Source organism: Paralichthys olivaceus, chromosome 8 (genome assembly GCF_024713975.1).
Source record: "Paralichthys olivaceus isolate ysfri-2021 chromosome 8, ASM2471397v2, whole genome shotgun sequence".
Lineage (NCBI taxonomy): Eukaryota > Metazoa > Chordata > Actinopteri > Pleuronectiformes > Paralichthyidae > Paralichthys > Paralichthys olivaceus.
The window spans coordinates 15,128,723-15,152,168 of record NC_091100.1 but is presented as its reverse complement, the minus strand read 5'-3'; the positions used below and the strand labels follow the sequence as shown (position 1 = coordinate 15,152,168).

The following is a 23,446-nucleotide window of genomic DNA, read 5'->3' as shown; positions in this document are numbered from 1 at the left end:
ATACAATTATCACAGGATATTAACATGCAGCGGATGGAAAAAGAGGAACCATGCTCGTAGAAGAGGCCCACAAAGTTGTTAACTTGGAAACACAACCAGTTTTTTGGTGATAAGGCTCGACCCAGGTGACGGTGTGCTCTAAATAAAAACACTGTGCTTTCCACTGCAGAATTTATACACCGTGTCCTGCCTCCTGCACCAACAGCCCTCGTCTGAAGTTTCCCAAACATTTTCTGGTGATGCATCTCACCCGGACAATCTCCTGCTGTGTTCTTCATACTCTGCAAGATGTCCGAACCCAATGTTTTAGACATTTTCTGGAGTTCATGTCTGAAAACAGCTCTAGAAACAGAGCATCTGGATCGGCTGGGTCATTACTCAGATAAACATAGAAACCACAGTAGAAACCTGTGGGTGTGATGTTTGCATAAAGCGTCTCTATTAATTAAAAAACTGCATTTGAATTCACACATTAAAACCTTATTGTATTGTAATGGGCTGACATGAGCAGATTGTTTTGTACTGTGGGCTGAACAGTCTGTGTGGTTAAAAACAGAACAAGCCAAACCACTAAATACCCCCAAAAACCTCAAAGTGCATAACTCATCCCCGTCTCTGAAGGCTTTCAGAGCGACAAGTGACACAAAGCAGGAAAAAAGAACCTTCAGGGAGGCGCAGCGAATGAACAGAGCCGACCCAACCCCGAGGATTAAAAGTCAACATCACTGTTTTTTCATATAGGACATAAACAGAAAATATAACATGGACTGTTGAGAGTCTGGTGACAAACAGTGTTATGGGCTTTGTAGGTAGTAAAGACGTGATGACAGATTATAACAACTGCTCTGGTGTGGATTAGACTGTCTGGATTTACTGTAAGGACTTTTGTAGAAGATCATTAATTCAACTACCTCTCTGTGCCAGAGTCACAAGTATTTATATTCAGAAACAGATGAAAAGAAACAAGTCTCAGACAACTATTATTCAACAGCGACTTCAGACCTGACAGGGGTTTGGCCGTGATGTAAGCGAAGGGCTGGGGCGAGCAATTGGAAAATGATTACATTCCCGAAGCATATGTGTTCGATAGACCCCCCAGTTTGGGAGGAAGGGTGACACACGTTTCGGGCTCGTGTTCAAAGCTCGGCGTTAATCGGAAACAGGGAATTAGGATTATCCTCCATTATTTTATCATTTGGCAAACATGCACAACCAGTTCTCTTTACCTCACATGCACAGCTGTGGTCCCACAGAGCGCTCACTTACTGGCATAAAGTGCTTTCAGGCCTGCGCTGAACTCCGGACATTTTACAGAAATCTTCCAAAGCGGCTGTATGTGAGAGTGCAAATGTCTGAGTCAGTAGCTCCGGACATTTTTCGGAGCGTTTCTTTGCAGTTCCATGGTTAAATGTCCGATTGAGCCCATGTGAGAAGACTAACAGGAAAAGGTCCAACGAAGTTAACCTCAAGCTATTCGGCGTGTTGGTGACTACACGTACAAATACGTCAAGATGAAAAAGAGGTACCGTACATGTAAAATCTGGTGTCACTGTAAACAAAAACACGTAGTTTTCAGAACAGAAACTACGTCATGGCCTGCTCTCTGCATGCTGGGAAATGTTCTTCTTATGTGAAAAGCGAAATGTGGAAAATGTCCAAACCCCAATTTTCTATTAACTTTCATGTCTGAAAACAGCTACACACACCAAAGACGAACAACACACTCACAACACAGAGAGACACATTGGCAATTTGAGATTTTGCTGATTCAGTAGCTATGCAGCTTTTAATTATGGTAGACGTGAAGGCTGTATGCTAATTAGCCAAACAGCACAAAGTGGCAGAATCTGAAGAAATGTCTGCAGACGATAGACGATGTGTTGCTCTTCAGTGGTGACAACACACTCGCTGCAGAAAGAGCGTTAAGGTGTTGAACATGAGAAAGGTTTGTCTGTCTGTGCACGTCCCCACCTGTCTCTCACCACCACTGCTGCTGTGTACCCACTTGCACTCTCTGTAGATAGCATATGTTTGTATCTCCCCACATGTGTGTGTGTGTGTGTGAGAGACCACTCACTGTGCCTCTCTTTCTTCCTCTGTTTCCTCACAGCATGTGATTGCCATCCCGTGGGTGCCGCTGGCAAAACCTGTAACCAAACCACAGGACAATGTCCCTGTAAAGACGGCGTGACTGGTATCACGTGCAACCGCTGTGCTAAAGGCTACCAGCAGAGCCGCTCGCCCATTGCCCCCTGCATAAGTATGTGGAACCAGTCTTTACCATATCTGCCTCACCGTAGGACAAATGTGGAAGGGACACACCTGACACTACAATCTGAAACACACACGTGCTTATATAAATCACACACAGTAACAGCAGACACTCCTACACTGCTTAAATCCTCTCATCTTTTCTTCAGACAAGTTCTCAGTGTCGCCTCCTGTTAGATTTAGAGATGGCGTTCGGTAAGCTTCATTCAAAAAACAGGTTATATTATATCTTTGACTTCCTTCCAGAGCTGTCAGCCATGAATCTACATGAGTCAATTATGAGAACCAGGCTCATTATTAAAACTGGCACACGTGGTGACTGAATACAGATGGAAGAAGTTCTGATCAACAACGGCAGCAGCAGGGGACCTCCAGGCTTCAGGCGCAGTGATTGTTTTTGTTGTCGTAATGTCGGCAATTCGTCATGAGTGAAGACCTCATCATGTAAAAAAGTCAACAACAGGCGTGCACATCGTTCCACACATTCAGATTTGTGATGCACGATAGACTTACATATTGTGCGCATTCAGAGAGATGGAGGTAGGCTTCCTCAACCCCAGCGGATTTTACACGATCAAAAGACTTGATTCTTTCTTTCTCCCTTCACACATAAACTCTTCACCTTCACACAACTGAAATCACCAGTGATTTGCACCTCTTTCCCTTTTCTTTGCACGTGTCTTTGATACATGGTTTTGCCTTTTGTCCTCGTATCCCCCCTGTTTACTGTGTACAGACGTTTTGACGAGCCCCTCATCTCCCTGCTTCACATAATAACAAAACAATTATACATGTTTTATACTTTCTGATGCCATCCTGCTCCTTTGGAGAGGAACATTCTCAATGCATGGTGTCAACTTCCTACAGTATGAAGGAGGGCCGAGAGAATCAAGTCTTTGGACGTCCAAAATACCAACAGTGCTGTTGTAGTTTAACGCTGCAGCATGGTGCGAGGGTGCAGGATGAAACAAAGAAAACACTTAACAACAGAAGATCCAGGGACAGAGAAGAAACTAAATTAGCTCCAGAGAGATGGGGGGTTACTTGTAACAATGGACCATGTCTGTATATGGTGGTTCATGCTGGTTTAAAAACACCCAACTGTCATCTTTTTGCATCATTTTGAGTTTGCAGGCCGGTAAATGGTCAGATGTGGTTGTGGTTTACATTTGTAAATGAGCAGCTTTGACAGTGCCAAAGGTAGAGACTTGAAATTGAAGAATGAGGACTGGAGTGGAAAAAGATGAGGTCACTGAGATCACTTAGTGATAAGGGATAAATTAAATAAAGGTTCAGATGTTAGCGGAAAGATAATGATCTTAACATGAGCTTAAAATAAATCTTTTTGCACTTTGACCCTTTAGATTATACAAATGATTAATTTAAATATCACACCTTTCCTTACTGTAGAGAGTTGACACAGAGTTAAAAGGAGGAGACAGGGAATGACAGCAGTCCCTGGTCAGACTCAGACTCATCCACAATAAATCAGAGGGTGGATCTATGTCCAGAGGAGCATTTAATCCCCATATGATCTCAATCCATAGTAACTTGAAACTTATTTTACCCGACCATTCACATACAGTGGGCATGCTGCTGGTTTAATGCTACAAACACAAAGAAACACTAAAAGTGGACCCAAGTGGAACCACTACAGAAACACAATTTGTGAAAGTACCAATCAGGTTTATTATATCTTCAGCCTGCTTTAATACATATGAAAGTTTCTGCCAAGAATCTTGTCTGTTGAAAACATGAGCAGACCAACTCATGGCCACTGACATACTTTATTTTACCTGAATCATTTCTCATTAAATAGACACGTTCACACACCGTGCACACAAAGACAACCAGACTTGTACGGTACAATGTGCGCAAACAATGAAACTGATCTTTCTTTGTGTTTATGTTTCCTCTGGGAGAAGAGATTCCGGTTGCACCTCCCACGACCCCGTCCAGCAGCGTAGAGGAGCCGTCAGGTGAGTAAAGTTTTATATTTATCTATAACCGCTGCTACATATCCACACAAACACATGAGGCCTTTAGTGGAGGATGATGTGAATATGATGGAGGTATATTAATGAATATGGGATTTATGCGATTTCCTCAACCCAATATTTTTCCACAAGTCTAAAAAAAACTGACTGCAGGATAAATTGGATCCCTCTTGCCTTCTCCCTCCTTCCTAGAGCTTCATGAATATTAAATCCATTAGCAGCAACCCTGGGATGTGCCCCCTTTAATCTCTCACACTTTCACAATTAATCAGTCTAACTGCGGCACCGTGGGGTGTTGGTCTAGTGAACAGCATTTGGGGCCGGCAGTTTGTTTGATTTGATTTTTTTTTTTAATCTCCCAAACTCTCTCTCTCTTAGTATGATGCAGTGAAGAGCGTGATGGGGAAGTGGATCTTGTAATATAGTCTGATTAAATATTGTCTTATCTTTAAGGATAATGTCAGGATTAGTCGGGGTACATATGATACTAGAGCTTATTATTTAATGCATCAGTGCATTTTTTAAAATGCAGTATTAAACTTAAATATTATGGACTGGAATATGGACTTGGTTAAATTTCTAGCCATATGTTTGTTATTGTGATACATTCACCTCCGCCAATGAGGTTATGTTTTCACCCGTTAGTTTGTTGTTTGGTTTGTGTGTTTGTTTGAGGGAAAGATCGCACAAAAACACCTCAACAGATTTCTAGGAAACTTGGTGGAAGGATGTGGAATGAGTCGGAGAAGAACCAAACAAATTTGGAGTGAATCACAATCAGGGGGCAGATCCAGAAATCTTTTTTTCACGTTCTTTAACCTTGCTACATTGGACGGTGTTTTTCAAAATGTTTTGCCAGGAAAGAATTGATGGATCTTGATGAAACAGGCATATTTGGGGGATGGGGTTGGCTTGTTTGATTCTCAGCAAGATACTGCAAAAAATACAAAATGGATTTTCACGAAACTTGGTTATAAGATGGGACACAGGCCAAGAATGTACCCAGTCAATTTTGGCACAGATCCAGACAAATGGGCAGATCCAGGAGACATTTTAATAGATTTCCCGAGAAATAATTCATTGATCTTGACGGGAAAAAAATGTGGTATATCTAGGAGACTAATATCTAGTGTGTGAAATTGGGTGCAGCTTAATTGGATTCATGGGGACTGTTCAGCCTTGCCGGAGGTATGTGCTGTGCTCAGTTCTGTTTTTAGTTGAATTACATGAGATTTACAGTCGTTTTTGTTCAAAACTGTGATGTGATTAAACATAGTAAGAGATTCATACTGCTGATAATTCTATGTGATTTTATGTTATAACAGATAAACTTCACAGTTCATGGTTTGAGTTCTACAAATGTGAAACACAGTAACACAGCACTAACAGATAGATCCTGTTGAAATAAGTTCCGTGTTTTGTCCTACACGGTGGAAAAAGTTGAGTCATATGGCTCGCAGCGTGTTTGCTTCATGTATCACCCATGAAGTGGCAGGAGGCCCGAGGTACACGCATGTGTGTGTGTGTGTGTGTGTGTGTGTGTGTGTGTGTGTGTGTGTAAGAGGCTCCTGCAGCTGCTGTTGGACCCTCCGTGGTCCCCAGCCTTCCTCCGGACAGCTCAGATTGACAGCACAGTTCAGGATATCGCTGGTCCCCAAACCTCCTCCACTATTTTTCTTCTTTCAGTCTCTTTTTGCTCTCCTCCACCTCCTTCGTCTCCCTCTGTTTCACGCTTTGTCTTCACATAACACTGTGGGTGGTGCCGAGCGAGACTATCTGGAGTTTCTCTGGGCCCCCTTGTCAGGAGTCTGTCCACTTTTGGAGTGTAGGTATTTTTTCTTCACCTCATTGAGGGATTACTGAAGAAGGGACCCGTATTATTTTATCATCTTAAATAAAGGCACAAAGTTGATCTGCATATTTCTCTGTTCCAACAGAGACATTTTAAATACACAAATATTCTGTATGAAACCCTCTTCGTCAGTTCACTGTTGTGAAATCTTTGCCTGTAGCAACATCTTGTAGAAATCTTCCTGTCATAATCCCATTGATTAAACCGTGTCATTGAACAAATGTAAACACAACGTGAAGGAGAGCGAGTACCAAGCTACAGATAATCTAATCACCGCTGAGTGTCCTGGGAATCCCCTCTCATATGTATTACGAGCAGGGGTCTGTTGAAAATAAGCATATTGCAAGGTGGAGCACCTTGATGGAAGTCCTGCGCTGCTCATGTCAGAATTGTGAGAAGCTGAGGGTCCCACCGGACCACCCGGGCTTGAGGCCCAGAGGATGCATACATTACAGTCTCCGCCTCCTCAGAAGGTCGTAGAGCAAACATACTTCTTTTAGGCCTGGTATTCAAACCGGCTATGATATCACCTAATACAGCACGTGATGGAAAACAGATGTGGTGATTGTATCATTTCATTAAACAATAAAACAATATTTTCTGCCTCATCGGACCAGTAGTACATTATATATCAGGAGTATATTATTTTCAGTAGCAGTAGTAGTAGTAGAAGAAGGAGTCAAACAATATTTACATTTCTGTTTCGAATTATTTTGTAGCTTGACATAGAATATTAATTCATTAACTTTGACACTAGGGACAGATGAAAAATCTGTAAACCACAAGAAACTAGAAAGATGGAGGATTGAGGTGGAGAAGAAAACGGTTTGGAAAAAAGATTAGAGGAAGAGGATGCTGAAGGAATGAGGCAGAATTCAGCGATCAATTAAGAAAATGTGAGGAAGGGAACATGCGTGTGCGATGAATGAGCGTGTGTGTGTGTGTGTGTGTGATATTAGAGGGTGTTCGGCTGACAGCTGTGAGGCAGGTGTCTCGTTACGCCTCAGTCAAAAAAGGGTGGGTGGATGGGTGGGGTGGTGGTTACGGGGGGTGTGAGGGAAAACGGAGTGGATATTAATTTGTCTCCTGCAGCAGGACTCTCCCCCTTCCGACCACACGGAGGGCTGGAATGCATGGAGAATACCTCCGATGGTGTGGCCCAGACAAAACACACATTGTGCGGGTAGGTCACGGATGGTGTGAGTCGCCACTCCCACAGGTCGTGACAGAGACGTCTGCACGGCAACGAAATGTGGAGGAGATTAACCACTGATGACCTGTGATGGCCGCCCCGGCCCTGTCAGGATACACAGGATGTGAAAGTAACTGATGATGATGAGGAGAAGGAGGGATTGGAGTGACGATGATGAGGCTCATAAGGGTAACAAGGTTCAGTCATACTTGTGTGTGTGTGTTGTATGAGGCTGGAAGTGATCACAATTTGTGTCGGACCCCTCCTTGGATTTTTTGGACATGACTCTTGCCTTACACACCCAGTTCAGTGTTCACTGACTCCACCGCGCTTTACAGTCATGTCAGCGTGGGATCTTATTACGCTCTTAATTGTATGAGAGAGTGAGAGGAGACATAATTGTGAAGGACACATTTTACGATACGCTGGGCCAGAAATAGAAAAGCACAGTATCAAGTTCTCATCATCAGCGTAATAATTTTTGCATGGAATTTACATCTTAATGACATAAAAACCTTGGCAGCGTTATTTCCTCTCTGGGAGTCTAAAGTTTGGGTGATAACCAACAGGAGTCCCTGCTGACTCGTCTCATCAAACAACATCTGAAAGTCTCAAATCAGGTCAAGAACTCCAACAGCCTCTTTGCTTGAAAACAAACCATCTTTTACACTGACAATACAATGAAAGAAGAAGAGGTGGTGGAGGGGGGGCTCCCTCTCTTTTCTTTCTCTCTCTTTTTCTCTCTGTCTTTTGTTGGCCAGGACCCAAACTCACAGCTCAGCCCAGGGGCAGCACACTGGGCTCCATAATCTAATTACATGCTTTATTTGCTGCAATTTGTTTCTCAATCAGTGTGGTTGGAGGAGAAAGCCCTCCTCCCGAGCCGTCACTTACACGTCCATGTCTATCTGCCCTGCCGCTGCGGCCACGTTCACACTGTCTTGTATTGAGATGAATGCAGAGTGTGTCTGGATCTCACTGATACATGTTGCGGTTCACACCTGGCTTCGACCACAGTGACCAGTTTTAATCAGACTTCACTCCCCTTGCTACATTTGATTTTATCTGTGAGAGATGCTTCATGGACCCAGCAAAATACTCTACATATTTATATTCAGCTATACTGCTAAAGAAGTGGTTGTGGTGGTGGTTACCTTGAATCTTGGACCATCAGCACCGTTTCTGTCACATCAATAAAGAGGGTGTTTTGTCCTCACTGTCCTGAAGCGTCAGACAAAGACATACGATCCAGGATCAGTGTTTTCACAGTTTTAAACACTAAATTCCTGCATATACTCAGACAAATTCACAGCAGCGAGTCGTTTATCATTCGTTACCACAATTGTATGTTAAACAGAAGCAAAATAGCAAAGAGATCCACAAGGAATTTGCCCTTGAGCGTATATGATTCATCGCCGCAGTTTGGATGGCATCACATTGCGGCAAAATTTGAGCCTAGTGAATGTTTTTGCTGGAACAGTCTGTGTTTTTTCGCCCGTGTGTTGGTATCCCCACTATGTGGCACGGATTGGGCCACAGTTTATTTGAATGTCGCCAATTCAAATAAATGTGGGGGCTGCATTTTCTCATGCAAGGCTAAAGTGGGTTTGAATAAGTCTTTCTGAACTGTAAAAATATATATTTCCTGGACCTGAATGTTGCAGACCACTCTGACATGAAATGATGTTTGCTTGATGTGCCTCGAAGAAATGTGTCTTCTTTCCTCTCTTTTTTGAATCATGACAAATATGTTGGATGAGCCAGAGTCTACAGGGGTGGGGAACTTTTTTCCTTTCAAGGGCCATTTCATCCTGATGACACATGATCACACAAACCTCTAACGCAATGGATGGAATTGTTTCTCTTTGACGAGACGTCTGATGTCAGATGGTAGTGGTGATGATGATGACACCAGAATCAGCTGGTTTTCCAGGTTTTGGGTTTGAGTCAGTAGCCATTTTCAGACATGACCTTGGCAAAAATGTCCGGACAATTGGGTCAGAAATTCCTCCAGAACATGGAGGCATCTGTGTAGAGCATGCAGAGGGCAGGACATGACGTATACATTCTATTGTAAAAATCATGTGTTTTAGTTTCAAAAGACATCAACACTAGTGTCAACCCAAAGCTCTTGAATCATATCTTGTAAAATTGTCATCTTCTTTGGTGTCTTCTACATGTATGACACCTCTTTTTGTAGCATATTCTTTTTTGGGTTTTTTCAGCTTTGCATCCATCCTGTTTGCTCGTAGTGAATTTTTCAGACATTATCCTGCTGTATTCTCACTTTTAGCTTTTCTGCACATTCAGCACATGTCTGACAGCAGCTAGTTTTAAGAAGAGCTGCACACTCTTGTCCCAAACAGATGCAGTAGAAATCGAGCAGAGGGAGGTTGTTGTAACTTCAGGCTTGTTTGCTGCTCAGTGATATCACTATGTGGTCACAACAGCTGATTCAACATTAGAAAACATAGCAAAAATGCTCAGTTCAAAACGTGCCACATCAGTAATTCTGCTCGGCAACAGTTCTGACAAACTGACACTTTGGAATAGTTTTAAAATGTCCAGTTCTCGCAGCTCCGCAGTGGCAACAAGGCTCCTTCACAAAGTCCCCCTCCTGAATGTGGTCACAGCGTCGAACCTATTAGCTTGCTCAACTCGTCTGTGTAACATTATCTCTGCCAGATTGTGGTATGAAAGCTGCTTGTTGGGCAGACAAACATCGCAGAAAAACATTAAATTCATCAAAGCACATTTGTTTTTGCAACTTTCCAACTAGAATAATGCTCGACATTGACCTTTTTCATCACCGTGTCCCTTTCTCTAGGAAAGCGTGAGCTTTTCTTTTCTCAACAGTCGCCATGAAGCTCGTCAGTGAGGATACAAAGGAGCTACGTGTGTTTCCTTTACACTACCTGCTCCCGACATCCAAACTAATGATTAGGATCAGTCAAAGAACCTGCATTGAATAAACACAAGCTAGTGCACCACTGTATTCCACCCCTTCAATACTGAGAGGAAAGTTTTACTTTCTCCCCCTGTAAAACTGTCTAACATCCGCAACTGAAGCTGCCCAAGGCCTAGCTTGCACAGTACTGTATCCAGTTGCGGGGCAGCTTTAGGAACAAGGATTCAAATGAAAACGATTAGCTTGAAGGGTTGTACAGCACTTTGATAGAAGGGGCAGAGGTCCACCTCTCAGTTACGTACTCCTCGGAGCTCTGAAAAGCAGGAGACAAAGCGCTGTGGTAACTGCGTGTACTCAGAACACCCAAAGCAGATTTTAGCGTGGTGCTACAGGACTGCTCCCACTTCCCCTGCTTGTAACGCACTCACAAAGGGAACATTTGTCCTCACGGTAGGGGACTGCCTGGCCCTAAATGGGGGTCTCGGGGTGCTCTCAGCGGGGCCCAGAGCTGTGTCTCAGGGGTACACTAATGGGGAACGAAAGGCTATCAAAGAGAAGTATCATGATGGCATCAAGGGGGGTTATGAGAAAACAAAGCTTCCTTTCCACAGCTCCCCCCTCCATCATTTACATGGTAATCAGGTGAAGCTCATATACTAGACTCCTCTGTTTCATTTGCTTTGCCTATTTCTGTTACTCTCTCTATTTACTACCACTGGCTTCAGCTTTGTGGCCTTGCTAACTCGCTTGTGAAGCTACCAGCCTGTTTTCTTCAGTCTATTTTGGGGGTCTATTCAAAATCACGGTCCTCCTCTTCTGCCTTTTCTTACCACCCCCCTGATAAACTTCACTCCTGTCTTCTTTTTTTTGTCAACCTCTCCACCCCTTCACTTTCTACCAGTATCAATCCTCCCGCCTCCTTCTCTTTTTTTGGGTGCATTTTTTCTTGTGGCATAGTTCCCCAGGCAACCTCATTCAAGTGGAGCATAAAGGAGAGTAAAGGCATAGAGCAAAGATCTGGTCCCAACAATGAAGTTTGTTCATATTCAGGCAGCCTGAAAGCTCCAATCCTTCTTCCACCAGCCCATCACTCTCCTCCACTACTGGCTGTCCATCCATCTTTTCCAACCTCCTTCCTGCCTTCTTTTCTTTTACTACACTTATTCCAGCTTGCAGCACCGACGTGTAAAACCTAATCAGTAAACTGGATTCAATTTATGCAAGTTGGGAGAGGGCTAAAGAAGCAGAGATAATAGAAAAATTACTTTTTTCGATTATATGGCCCTCCCTGTAAAGTCGAGGGAGGCCGTAGAGCCTTCTTCACCTCATGTCATAAAAGTGATGGTATCCGCAGATCCTCGTGAATCAATTTGAAAAAAGCTGCTTGTGATCTTGTTTCTCTCCACATAAGATTTTGAGTCAGGGAGGATAATGTAAGGCTCCCTATCGCCAATCATGCATGCAATTTGCAAACTTAAATAAAGGTTGTATGTGATTTTTATGCACAGGAAATGTCCAGAGAATAAATCAAGCTGAAAACAACTTAAAGCGCCACTGTAAGGAGTTTGTAGATACACAAGTGGGTGACCCTTCTGCCTGGGTGAGGTATTTGTTCACCCTGTCCGGAGTGGACATGCGCCCCCTCCTCCTTCACCAGAAAGGGTCCTCTGCCTAACACTTCATGGATGGCTAGTTTTCCCTTCCTGACCTCCCTTTGTGTGGCATTGACCTGCTTCACACCCCCCACCCTCTACTCCCTCAAATAGCTGCCAGCCCTCTGTGCTCTTTCCCCCTAGTCCACACTGCAATAAATGCAAAAGCTTGACATGGTCCTCCGTGGGGCCTTGAAGTGATCCCGGGGTTAGTTTTTTCGGGAGGCCGGGTGGGGTGGGGGGCTGAGGTGACAAGCGAGGTGAGATTTGGTGGGAGCTGGGGGTTGAGTTGGGTTGAGGGTGGTCTGCTGAAGCCTGACTCATTCCCACAGTCTGACAGGGAGTAAGTTGGGCAGTGGTAATTTGTATTTCTCAGAAACCGTTGCAGGAGTTATCTGCTCCATACAGAGGTCCTCACCGTCCCACATGTGCAGGTTGTGGAAATGGTTGCAGGGTAAAGTGCCTCTTCCATGGCCCATTAAAGTCCCATCAGACAACATAATCAAAATGTGTGTCAACCAACTGCCCAAAAAAGTGCTATCATCATTATTGCTCTCTTAAGCTGAATCAGCAGAATCCAAAAGGATTTTATTGGAACTCTGACTTTTCCTCAAACTTGAAAAAAAAAAGAAAGATATCGCAGTCTCCTTTAACAAAATGACAGGATTAGCAAGAAATATCCCAAATATTTCATACGCTTCAAACTCAAGGTTCACTGTGGATTTGTTTTGTAACAGTTAATCAAACTCCTGCCTCAGAGAGTAATTTCTACTTCTTTGCCATCTCTCCACATGCAAATATTTTACAGAAAAAAAAAGAACTAAATATTGAATGTATGTAAACAGCAGAAATTTACTGTGATCTGTTTTTGAAACTGAGGATAAGAGCTAAACCATTTCAATTCCATCTATGATGATAACTACTGTATTATGATTAATTGCTATGAATAGTTTAACACTTTTCCAGTTTATTTATTTAAACAAATGTGATTTATTTATTCAATTTTAATTTATTTTGTATTATGTATGACAAAAGAATATTAAAACACAAATTTTATGAGAATGAATACAAACCTATCAGCCCTGCATGTTATGGCTTTGCAACTTACCCAATGTTGCAGAAAAATTAGCTTCAAGACTTTTAGGTTCCAATAAATGACATTAATAAATAATAAAATAAGAATTCACAAAAATCCTCCCCTATAACCAAAACAGCAACCACATTTCTACAAAACATATTCATTGTTTGTTTCCACCCTCTTGCCTCCTAACTGTATGTTTTTTCTCTTTTTCTTTTTGCAGACTGTGACTCTTATTGCAAGGCATCCAAAGGCAAACTGAAAATCAACATGAAGAAGTACTGCAAGAAAGATTACGGTGAGTCAACAGACGGCAGACATTTAATGACTTTGATTAATGGGCATTTGTACGGGAAATCTTAGAAACATGTGCTCTGATGGAAGAAACACAGTTCTTTTTTTAATGACTTTCCCCCTGATAGAAATCAAAGTTTGTTTGTCATTCTGCCAAAAAATACTTTTCAGGAGCACTCATCTGACTGTGCAACATTTTCTCCCTCTGATTCACTCTGATGCTCTCGTGTATACGTTGCTGGGGAACTGCTGTAGTTTACGGGGGAGGCATTTTACTGATGGCTTACTCTAGCTCTCTGCGGACAGAGACAAAGGATCAAACACAAGACTGCAGATCTTAAAGGAGGAAGAGAGAAGCAGACAAACAGAAGGAGAGAAAGGACAGGATAAAGAATTGGGCTGAGGTGTGTGTGTGTGTGGGAAGGGTTGTTTCTGAGCAGGCATTTAAAGGCCCGAGCGGATAAAGTGGAGGCAGTGTGACGGACAGTGGGTGCGCTCTAAGAGATCCTCATTAAGGCGGCCCACTTCCCCCACTGCCAATGTGTTTCTCGCTGCATTCCTGTGGGCGTCCGTCCGCCACGCTATTCAAGGTGTGGATAAGACGTATGACCTCTCCCCTCTGTCCCCTACCCCGATTGAAGTCAGGCCTCTGAGGCAGTCAACCAAGCAGCGGCATCCTGCAGCATACCTCAGCAGCTTGACAGACAGGCCTGAGCTTTTGTTCCGCAGGGATTTAGAGGAGTTAGTGGGGTCAGCTTATAGACACCTCTTCTTCCACCAATGCCCACCTCACCGCTGATGTCGTGAGAAGAGCCGCGTCTCCGGAATATGTCAGATAGATGGCTGAGGCTCATTTCTCCAGTTTGGCCGAAAAGCTTTCTCGTCTAAGATCTAGAGTCGTAGATAGCAAACAGTAATTTTATCAGCGGAACGTTTATGTCAGCAGCCATGTAACTCCGACTGATAACAACTGACGAAACCCATTTGAGGGTGGAGAGGTGTGGAGGTAAAAAGAGACATCAGGATTTCCTGCTGGAGAAAACATCACTCAACCTGATGCTGAGTACCCTCATACCTGCCAAGAGCCTAACAACTGATTTGACTTTTGTGTGTGTGGGTGTGAAGTGTAGCGAATCTGCTGGTACTGATGTTTGAGATAATGTGGAGTGAAAAACAAATGTTCTCCTTCTGCATGAGTGTTATTGTGTATAGGTGCAGGATGTTTTTAAATGGGGGCAGAGAATTTTAGGGAGTGGACAGAGAAGGGTTTTTTATTTTAAGAATGGGAAGAAGATTCATTTCATTACATTCACCAGGGAGGTTTTGTTTTCACCCCTATCAGTTTTTGTTGTTGTTGCTTGGTTTGGTAAGCGTGATTATGCAAAAACCACAAATTACCACAAAACTTGGTGGAAGGGTGCGGTATGGGTCGGGGAAGAACTCATTCGATTTTGGTGCAGATCTAGATCAAGGGACATATAAAAGTCTTGGTTTTTTACACAAAAGATCTTGGTTTTTTGACATTTTCACTGATTTCTTATGGAATAATTCATGGATCTTGATTTTTTTTAAATAGGCAGATTTAGGGAACTGGTTTTTACAAGTGTGTGCAATTTGTTGCAGTTTGATTCAATTGAAGGGGACTGTTAGGCCTTGGTGGAGGCATGTGTTCTACTGAGTGCCATTCTAGTTGACATTGTTAACAACGTTTATAGAAACAGATTAAATGAGTTCATATATAGAACATCAAATAATTTGCACTATTCTCAAAAGAAAATGTTTATAACACATACAGTTGAACTACTATATGATCTTCATTCAAACCTTTGAAGGGTTTAACAATTTCCTATGATCAGGTTATTGTATTTTGTTTCATTCAATCAATGTGTCCACCATTAGTTTCAAATGCTGCATCACCCAGTGTGTAATCCACTTTCCCCGTGACTTTCACCGAGGGGCTTTGTGCTGGCGACATACATGAGAACCACTAAGCTTCCTTTTTCATATCCATCCATACTTTGCAACAGTATATTCAGGGTTCATAATAAACCAGAACAAGGCTGCACAGTGGTTACCACACGCAAGCTTAGCGAAGCCAATCGAAAAGTCAAAAACCATGTTAATCTACAGGATAAGTCGAGAGAGCCATAGATTTCTGAAAAGATCAGCAGGGGAGCTGCGCCGCACGCTGCCTCGGGGAAGGACGCCACATGCTTCTGTGGTCGATATACAGACGCACATAAAGAATCACAGGAGGGAGCGGGGTGAATGGAGGGGGGGGGACATGTCTGATGTCAGAAAAATGCCAGGGATAACTACACATTCAGGCTGCATCCACTCTATACGTGTTAGTTTCACTATGGCTATGTTCACAACCGCCACCCACACTTTACCAGAGTTTTCGAGCGCCTCTAATGGAGAAGTTTGGAAACACGACAGTGTTGCAGTGTCTGCGTCCTGATTGGTCCTTACTACTACAACTCTACCAGCGGTGAAGGTGAAACTCTGTTAACACTGTTCCACATTTAAAGCATATTAGTATGGATATAGTCTCAGCGTCCACAGTGACTACACTGGTAATTGGTGGCTGAATACAAACAGAGAGGACAGCATCAGGTGGAAACTGGTCACACAAGGATTGTGAAAATGATGAAAATGAGTGTTGATAATATCAGTGTTGCTCCTTCAAGCACAAAGTCAAACTACTCAGGGATCTGCTGTCTTACTGAGAGTTATATGAGAAAATATCTATTCCACTATAAACTATACACTACACTATATTAACAATATAGAACACAAACAAAGGGAGTGCGACTATCTTCAAATTTAGCAAATGTTTCTTCCTGCGTAATTTCTCGTAAATAACATAGATTTGCTTGTTTAATCTGTGCAAAAATCAAAGTGTAAAAATGACAAGTTAAGAATAAATTCACTATTTGTTGAACAGGAGTCTCATGTTCGTGGGAAACACTAAAGAAGATTACTGCACCCCGCCAATAAATAAGATATATGTTAACACCAGTCAAACCACAATCTACAGTCTATACACTTTTTGCACAGATTAAACAAACAAGGTTTTTGTTGCTATGGATGGAGCCAGACTAGTCATTTCCCTTGTGTCAAGTCTTGATGCTGAGCTAAGGTAAGATTTCTGCATGAAAGCAGATTACCCAAAATATTTTACACAGAAGATCTGGGAAATAAAACGATACTCTGGTATGTTTTCAGTCTTCCAAGACAGAAGGTTACTGTGGAGGCATTTTTAGATTTTCACCGTTCACTAAGTGCAGCTCCAGAGGGAGTGATCCAAAACGTACAGCTCAGTATGTGACTTGAATACAGGACGGACACTTTTACATTCTGCCATGATGTTCAGCTGCATTAGCTCCACACTCAAGGTGAAACCAGTGACCCTGGAACACGGTGGTTCGTTTCAAAAAGCCATCCCATAAGCACAGGAGGACTATTACAGAGCCTAATAGAGATCTGGTCAGTATAATGCATATTGATATTTCCTGGGGTGGGATCCATGAGAGGCAGACCTCTCTTCCCTCCTCTTCCTCTCTCTCTCTGAGGACAGTACTGTTCATTCATCATGTGATATCACTGAGTGTCTTTCCAGCTGACGTTTCTAATAGCACTACCCTGCCTCCTAATCACATTACAAATCACACCGCACTGTCAGTAGTAATGGACATAATGCATGTGCAGCTATATGTTATAATAGAATCACAAACCAGCCTTTAAAAATATATATTTTACGTGATGTAAGCATATAGATTTATGTGTTATCAGTATAGTTGATAGCAAATTGCAGTAAAAAGGATGAGACACCAAGTTTAATATTCCCTAAAGAGTTCCTGTTAGAATCATTTTCTTTAATTCATGTTACATGTTTTTTTTTAAAGCTGCTCTCATACAAGAATTTCATAAAAATTGGCTCAGGGTCAGACACGTTCACAACAACAAGACATGATTTACAAGTCGTCTTTCCAAGTTGACCTCTTTGTCTGGGTCTTCTATGTACTGTATGTGGCTCCTCTTTTACATTCTGAGATATTGAGATTCTTCCAGTTTGGGGACCATCAAGTATTAGTAGTCAGAAACTACATCTACATGCCCTCCCGGAAATTTTACAGCTGCACTCGAGCATTTTACGGACATTTTCCTCAGGGGGCTGGCAGGAAAAATTACGGAAAAAGTCCAGAGCAACTGACACAGACATTTGTATTCTAGCCAACTTGCGTTTTATGAGACAAACATATAACATATAAAAGTAATACTTTTAGAAAATGTTTATACCAAATCAAGGCTATTTGAAATTGTAAGTCTTCTGGGATATTGATGCCAGGTCCCGTATGAAGGTGGCACTCGCTGTGAGCCTTGTTCTCTCCACACTGTGCTGTGTGTGATTTCAGCTGCCAACTCTTGGTAATCTGATGTTTGATTAATGTCCACAGTTGGAAAAAAGTGCCAGTGTGCCTGGAGGAAAAAGAGTCGCTTTCCTTCCATTGTGACGTTTGAAGCAAAAAGGCAGGTGGTTATTAAAAGAATAAAAAAAGCTGCATATCTTCATGTAGGAGAGTGGTGGTTATTACCCCAATAAATATCCAATGACAAAGGAAATTCACTGTTGTGAGGGAAAACCTTGTCTCAGAGAGTTCGGAGCGTATTTGTCTGTTACCATAAGACATGGAAACATCATTGAAATATGAAAGCTTCACAGCATGAAGCACAGAACCACAACATTGTGGGCGAACGCAATGTACTTAGAGGTCTTTGGGGTGTTGTAACCTTTACCACTGACATGCTCTAGATTGCATGTTAGGAAAAAGAGCTCTCACATGAAGTGATTCTGAGTCTTCTCTTCCCTCACTCTGCAGCCGTCCAGGTGCACATCCTGAAGGCAGACAAAGCCGGAGAGTGGTGGAAGTTCACCGTCAACATCATCTCCGTCTACAAGCAGGGCGAGAGCCGCATCCGACGCGGGGACCAGTTCCTGTGGGTCCGTGCCAAGGACGTGGCCTGCAAGTGTCCCAAGATCAAGCCGGGGAAGAAGTACCTGCTGCTGGGGAATGACGAGGACTCCCCCGGCCAGAGCGGAGTGGTGGCGGACAAGGGCAGCCTGGTCATCCAGTGGAGGGACACGTGGGCCCGCAGGCTCAGGAAGTTCCAGCAGCGGGAGAAGAAAGGCAAGTGCAAGAAGCCATAGGTGGAAAATGATGGGAGAGGAAGAGAAATTCAAGAGAAAATCTAAGCAGGTGATTTAAGAATAAAATAAAATGAAAAGACGAAAAAGAAGAGAGACGGACAGAGGACCACGGACAGAGAAGAGACTGATTATGTTGCTGCTTTTTTGTGTAGAAGCATGAAGAGAATTATTTAGGATGATTTGTCTTTTCCTAGTGAACTTTTGTTGAAGGAGCTCACCTTGCAGATTTGGTTTTATGGTTTATTTTACTTTGAGATGTGTCTCTCTTGTGGATTTGCCGAATTTGCACCTATTACCAGTATATAAAGTTATTTTGTGTTTGTCTTTTTATTTTGTTATCAGTATGAAATCATTATATTTTATGTTTTAATTTTATTTTAGACATTTTCTGCTGGTGTAAAAATGACACACGAAAAAAACCCCACTTAATAACCACTGCAGATTTGCCTCTGTGCGGTTTTCTTATTGTATCTTTAGCTCAGAAGCAGCTTGTTTTATCTCAAGTCTTCACTGAGCTAAATGAGGCAGAAATATTTCTCAGACCTGTGCCATAAAGACGATTGTAGCAGTGACAGTAGAATCATTTTAGCTGTTAATTTGATTCCCTTTGAATTCAGGTACATCAGCAGCTGAAGACACAAGAAATATTCTGTTGCTGTACGTTTTTATTTTTCAAGATAATTTTGGAGGTGACAGAAAAAAACCAAGAAAAAAAACCAGTATTGACTAAAACATATATGACCTGACTGATTTTAAAGTTATTTCTAATCTCTTATCTGCCCCCTTTCAGATGTCACTGGTTGAGTTTTAGTGGTTCAGTATTTGTAAAACCCTGCATGTTAACGCTTTTAATTTGAGACTGTAACATTCAGTTCTCTGACTGGTGCCACTGATGTTACTTATAAAAAATGATGCTCTTTTTTGGAGGACAAAATGGATTTAAAATCACTGATTTCAACTTCATTCCTTACAATAACTATGGTCTTTTTGTTTTTTAATTTCACAATTTACGGAAAACGATGATCATCACAAAAATACTATGAAAACATTGCAAAAGGATGAGTTGTTCATGGGTAGATCTAATAGAAACTAATAATAATAATAATGATAATGCAAAGAATTTCTCTTATGTGGCCACAAGAAATATAGTATTTTTTATTTTAGGGTGAATATTTTCCCTGTTCTTCCACAAAATGATAAGAGCTGTGAACGGTACACCAGGTAGCCCACTGTGGATGTGGATGCCGCATTGAAAACGCTGAGCTGCAGCTGCAGGTGGTGCACGTCCTCAGTGCTGACAGTACTGATAAAGACGTGCATAGAGTGCGTCACAACAATGCAGATGTTTGTATGATTAGTCTTTTTTTTTTTTATCATACCGGCTCATGACAAACTGTTTACTATGTTTAAAAAAAAAAGCATATTTAAAGACAATGTAAGACCGACATCATTTGAACTGACCTCTGCCTCTCGCTAAAGTGATAGAACGTGGATGCTTGTCAAACACAAAATCTGAGGTGAACTTCAACGTGGAACATGAGTAAAATATTAATTTAAATGTAATCAATGCGGTTTGTAGGAGGCTATGAGAAAGGGCATCATGAAAAGATAAATCATTTCCTTACCTCATGTAGTGCAGAAAGTAAGCCTACCGCAAAATCTCACAAAGAAAAGCACTCAACACTTATTTGAAACGACTCAAGACATATTTTTAAAATCCACCACACATAGACGCAAATTCATCTGGAGTAATTCCTACGGTACTGAGATCGTAGATAACGACTTTTTTTTTTTTTTTTTACCATCCAAACATTCTTCTGCCAACACAATGCATGACTATACATTCACTAAAGAAGCTGCAGTCTCCCATTGACCTGTCACGTTAATTCTCTGCACTCCTACACTTGCACAGGGAGAAATGGGTGGGGGGTGGGTGGGGGAAGGGATCGCAATCACTTGACGCTGCTTGATTCAAACCACATTGCTCATTTATTTGTATGCAGTTCAGTTTGGAATGTGTGGTAGAAACACTGCTCAGGTTTGTAAAGATTAAAAAAAAAAACGTCCACAGTGTATCTGATGCATCATAAACTAGGGTTTCACTTTCAGTCCGTCCTTAAACAAACCACGCAAGATTTTTGATGTTGCCGGTATTTGTTGCTTTATAAAACTCACATTTACTATGGCACGGTTTTAATATGTTCCACAACACAAGTATCTGTAAAAAGTATTTGAAGATAATTTCAAGACACATGGTTTTAATCGAATGGACTTCCTGTTGTTTTAAATGATTCCACTATCTCTAACTGAATGGACTGAAATTCCTCCTCGATGATGACAAAAACAAAATCACCTGAGTAACGCTGAAAGATGCAAAGTGCAGATGATCAAGTTGCTGAAGAACCTCTCAGTATTTACATTTAGTTTGTCTTTTTTTCTTTAATGTACAATCAATCAGATGATTGTGATTTCAGTCCAACATGATGCTCCGAGCTGGTGGTTTGTCCATATTTACATGTTCCTGCCTTTCATTCATGTTAATACAACATAACATCACATGGCAATGTTTGTTTTTTTTCAGTTGGGCACAATGTAATCTGTAATCGCACCTCTCTCGTCTCTGAAGCCTCATGCTGTAAATTTTTTATATCCGCCTGCCGAGCAATGGTTTGACAAACTTCCTGATGAAACGCTCCACACATACCTGTCAAAGCATTGCTTTGTGTTCATACTATGAATTGTAAATGTTTAGTTGTCACCATTGCAAAGACCTTTTTTTTTTTTTGCAATGTTGTTTTTCAATGCGTACTAATATATTATGGTTATTATATATGAATATATTTAATGACACAAGACATTGTGGATATTATTGTCTTTATCAACTTTTTTTTTACTTGTGGTTGTTTAGATCGTTGCCATTAAAGAAGGAAATAATAACTACTGAACACACCAACCTGGTAGAACTTAATTCGGATTTTCAGTTGAAATAAACTTGTTACATTGAAAAATCCTTTGCCTCTGTTGCTTTAAATGGCTGTTTATATTGATTTACTATGAATTTGACTCTAAACTAAACAGTAGTTAGCTTCATCCTGTACTAAAACAATGCTGTGTAGATTTCATAATGGAAATATGTAAGTGTACTAGTGTTGAAGCTGTGTCAAAGGTCTGACTCCAGCCAAATATCATGTTACAAAACATTGTAACCCTCAGGAGTGAGCCCCGGGCATGGACACACAAACACAGGAGTCCAGGGACTTTAAAACTGGAAATGTCATTTATTAGAAATTACAAGCTGAAGTGATTTACAAGGAGGGAAAACAGCCATGTTAGTACCACAGTTAGTTTTGGCTGAGAGCTACTCTATAAACATTGTAAACTCCCAGGACAGATGATAACATTACACAGCTACAGTAATGCATGGGTAAACAGAAGTAAGTGTGAATATTGCGAAGCTTGTGGAATAACTGCACCCAGAGTGAGCGTCAGACCAGACCTGTGGGAGGTCCTGCTATTGGCTCAATATTCACCAGGATAAACATATATTTCATAATACTTCATGCCTTTAAATAATTAACTGTTTAATGAATTGTTGATTTAATGAGCCAGACAGATGGACAACTATTGAAGAGGACAATGTACACTCATGAAATATCTGCTATTACAGGGTTACAGATGGCCATTGCCCAAGCAACAACTCACTGTAGAGTCATGCTCTTCTTTTCTCACTGCCTTGATTGGGCAGTCACCAGTGACCCTGAGCAGGAATAAGAAAATAAAATCTGATGACAGACAGCGTCCAAATGGGTGTCCGGTAAATGTGTACCAGGTGTATGCAAAGTGGCATTCTGCACCAAACTGTCACTGTAGTGCTCATCCAGCAATGGTCCATGATCACCGCCGTCCTCGTCACCTACACGGGCCACACAGCGATCACTACGATGGCTATGAGAAGCAGCACGATCACCACCAGCATCCCTGGAGGAGGAAAAGAGAGGAAAAAAGAAAAGTAGATCAGTTGTGCCCACTTAAAGCTTCCCAAGATGTAACGATTGGAAATAAACAGTTCAGGCAGCTTGATATTCTATAGTTTTCTTACTGTCAACAAATCCTGTGGAAAATATCAAGATTTAAAAGAATTGAACCTACTGATGTATTGTTTGTGTATCTACTCATCTGTATAAATATCATTAAGATATGTAAATAGAGGAATCGTAGTTTATTTTGACGTGATTTTTAATAAACAGTCTCAGTCTAAATAAACCGTATTAATCCACATAGTTTCCAGTTTACCCTGTGTTACATCTGATAAAAGCTACAGCTGTCTTAGAAAATGTATTTGCCATTTAAAAATATATTTATACATTTGTGGCACGTCAATGTGTTCAACAGGAATAAATAGGATTGTGGCCACAGAAAGAGAGGGGAAGTTAGAAAGTATTGAGAGACAGAAAAATGAGGAATATTTCACAACAAATCCTTTAAGTATGTGATGAACTAAATATCCTAAAAAACGTAGTGTCTTAATGCTAACTGAACGTCTGACCAACCATATCCGTACAACTGTACAGAAGAAAGTTGTGTATTTTGTGATAAACAGTATAAAATAGCTATAAAACGTGTTACCTTTCAAGACACGAGTGACTTTAGAGAAAATACATCCGTTTTACTGCCTCAGAGGTAGAATACAGACTGGGTAATTATTTTAAGATGTAACTGAGGTCGTGTTTTCTCATAAAATGTTTTGTGTCATTTTTCTACTTGAACCCTTTGTGATAAAACCTTTGTATTCTCTGTAACTTTAACTTTGAAAATGTGAATGTCAAGCCGCCGAGGAACTCATGATTTGAGACAGACACGGAGAGGAGGAGGAGAAAGCAGCAGACACAAGGGAATATACTTAGAAGAGGTAAGAAACCTACATACCTCACAACTAATTTACAAAGTCCTTGATCTGACGCGAGTCCCAAGTGCTTATGCCCTTGCAGCA

At 41.5% G+C, this 23,446-nt stretch overlaps 2 protein-coding genes across 5 annotated transcripts in view; one reads left to right on the top strand and one right to left on the bottom strand.

The window, feature by feature from the left end:
• The window catches only part of ntn1a (netrin 1a), a 60,634-nt gene extending 40,374 nt beyond the window's left edge, over positions 1-20,260 (top strand). For 2 of the 4 annotated variants that reach the window (XM_020083750.2, XM_020083751.2), the window contains exons 4-7: positions 2,111-2,260; positions 4,197-4,250; positions 13,174-13,248; positions 18,128-20,260. In XM_020083750.2, the coding sequence (XP_019939309.1) occupies positions 2,111-2,260; positions 4,197-4,250; positions 13,174-13,248; positions 18,128-18,456 (608 nt within the window). In that variant the 3' untranslated portion in view covers positions 18,457-20,260. Of the gene's footprint in view, positions 1-2,110; positions 2,261-4,193; positions 4,251-13,173; positions 13,249-18,127 lie in introns of all 4 variants that reach the window. The other 2 variants (XM_069530284.1, XM_069530285.1) reach the window with 1 other exon arrangement.
• Positions 20,261-21,711: 1,451 nt separating this feature from the next.
• Positions 21,712-23,446, bottom strand: part of stx8 (syntaxin 8) — a 38,967-nt gene continuing 37,232 nt past the window's right edge. The window contains exon 8 of the mRNA XM_020083640.2: positions 21,712-22,434. Coding sequence (XP_019939199.1) covers positions 22,370-22,434 — 65 coding nt within the window. The 3' untranslated portion in view covers positions 21,712-22,369. The remainder of the gene's footprint in view (positions 22,435-23,446) is intronic.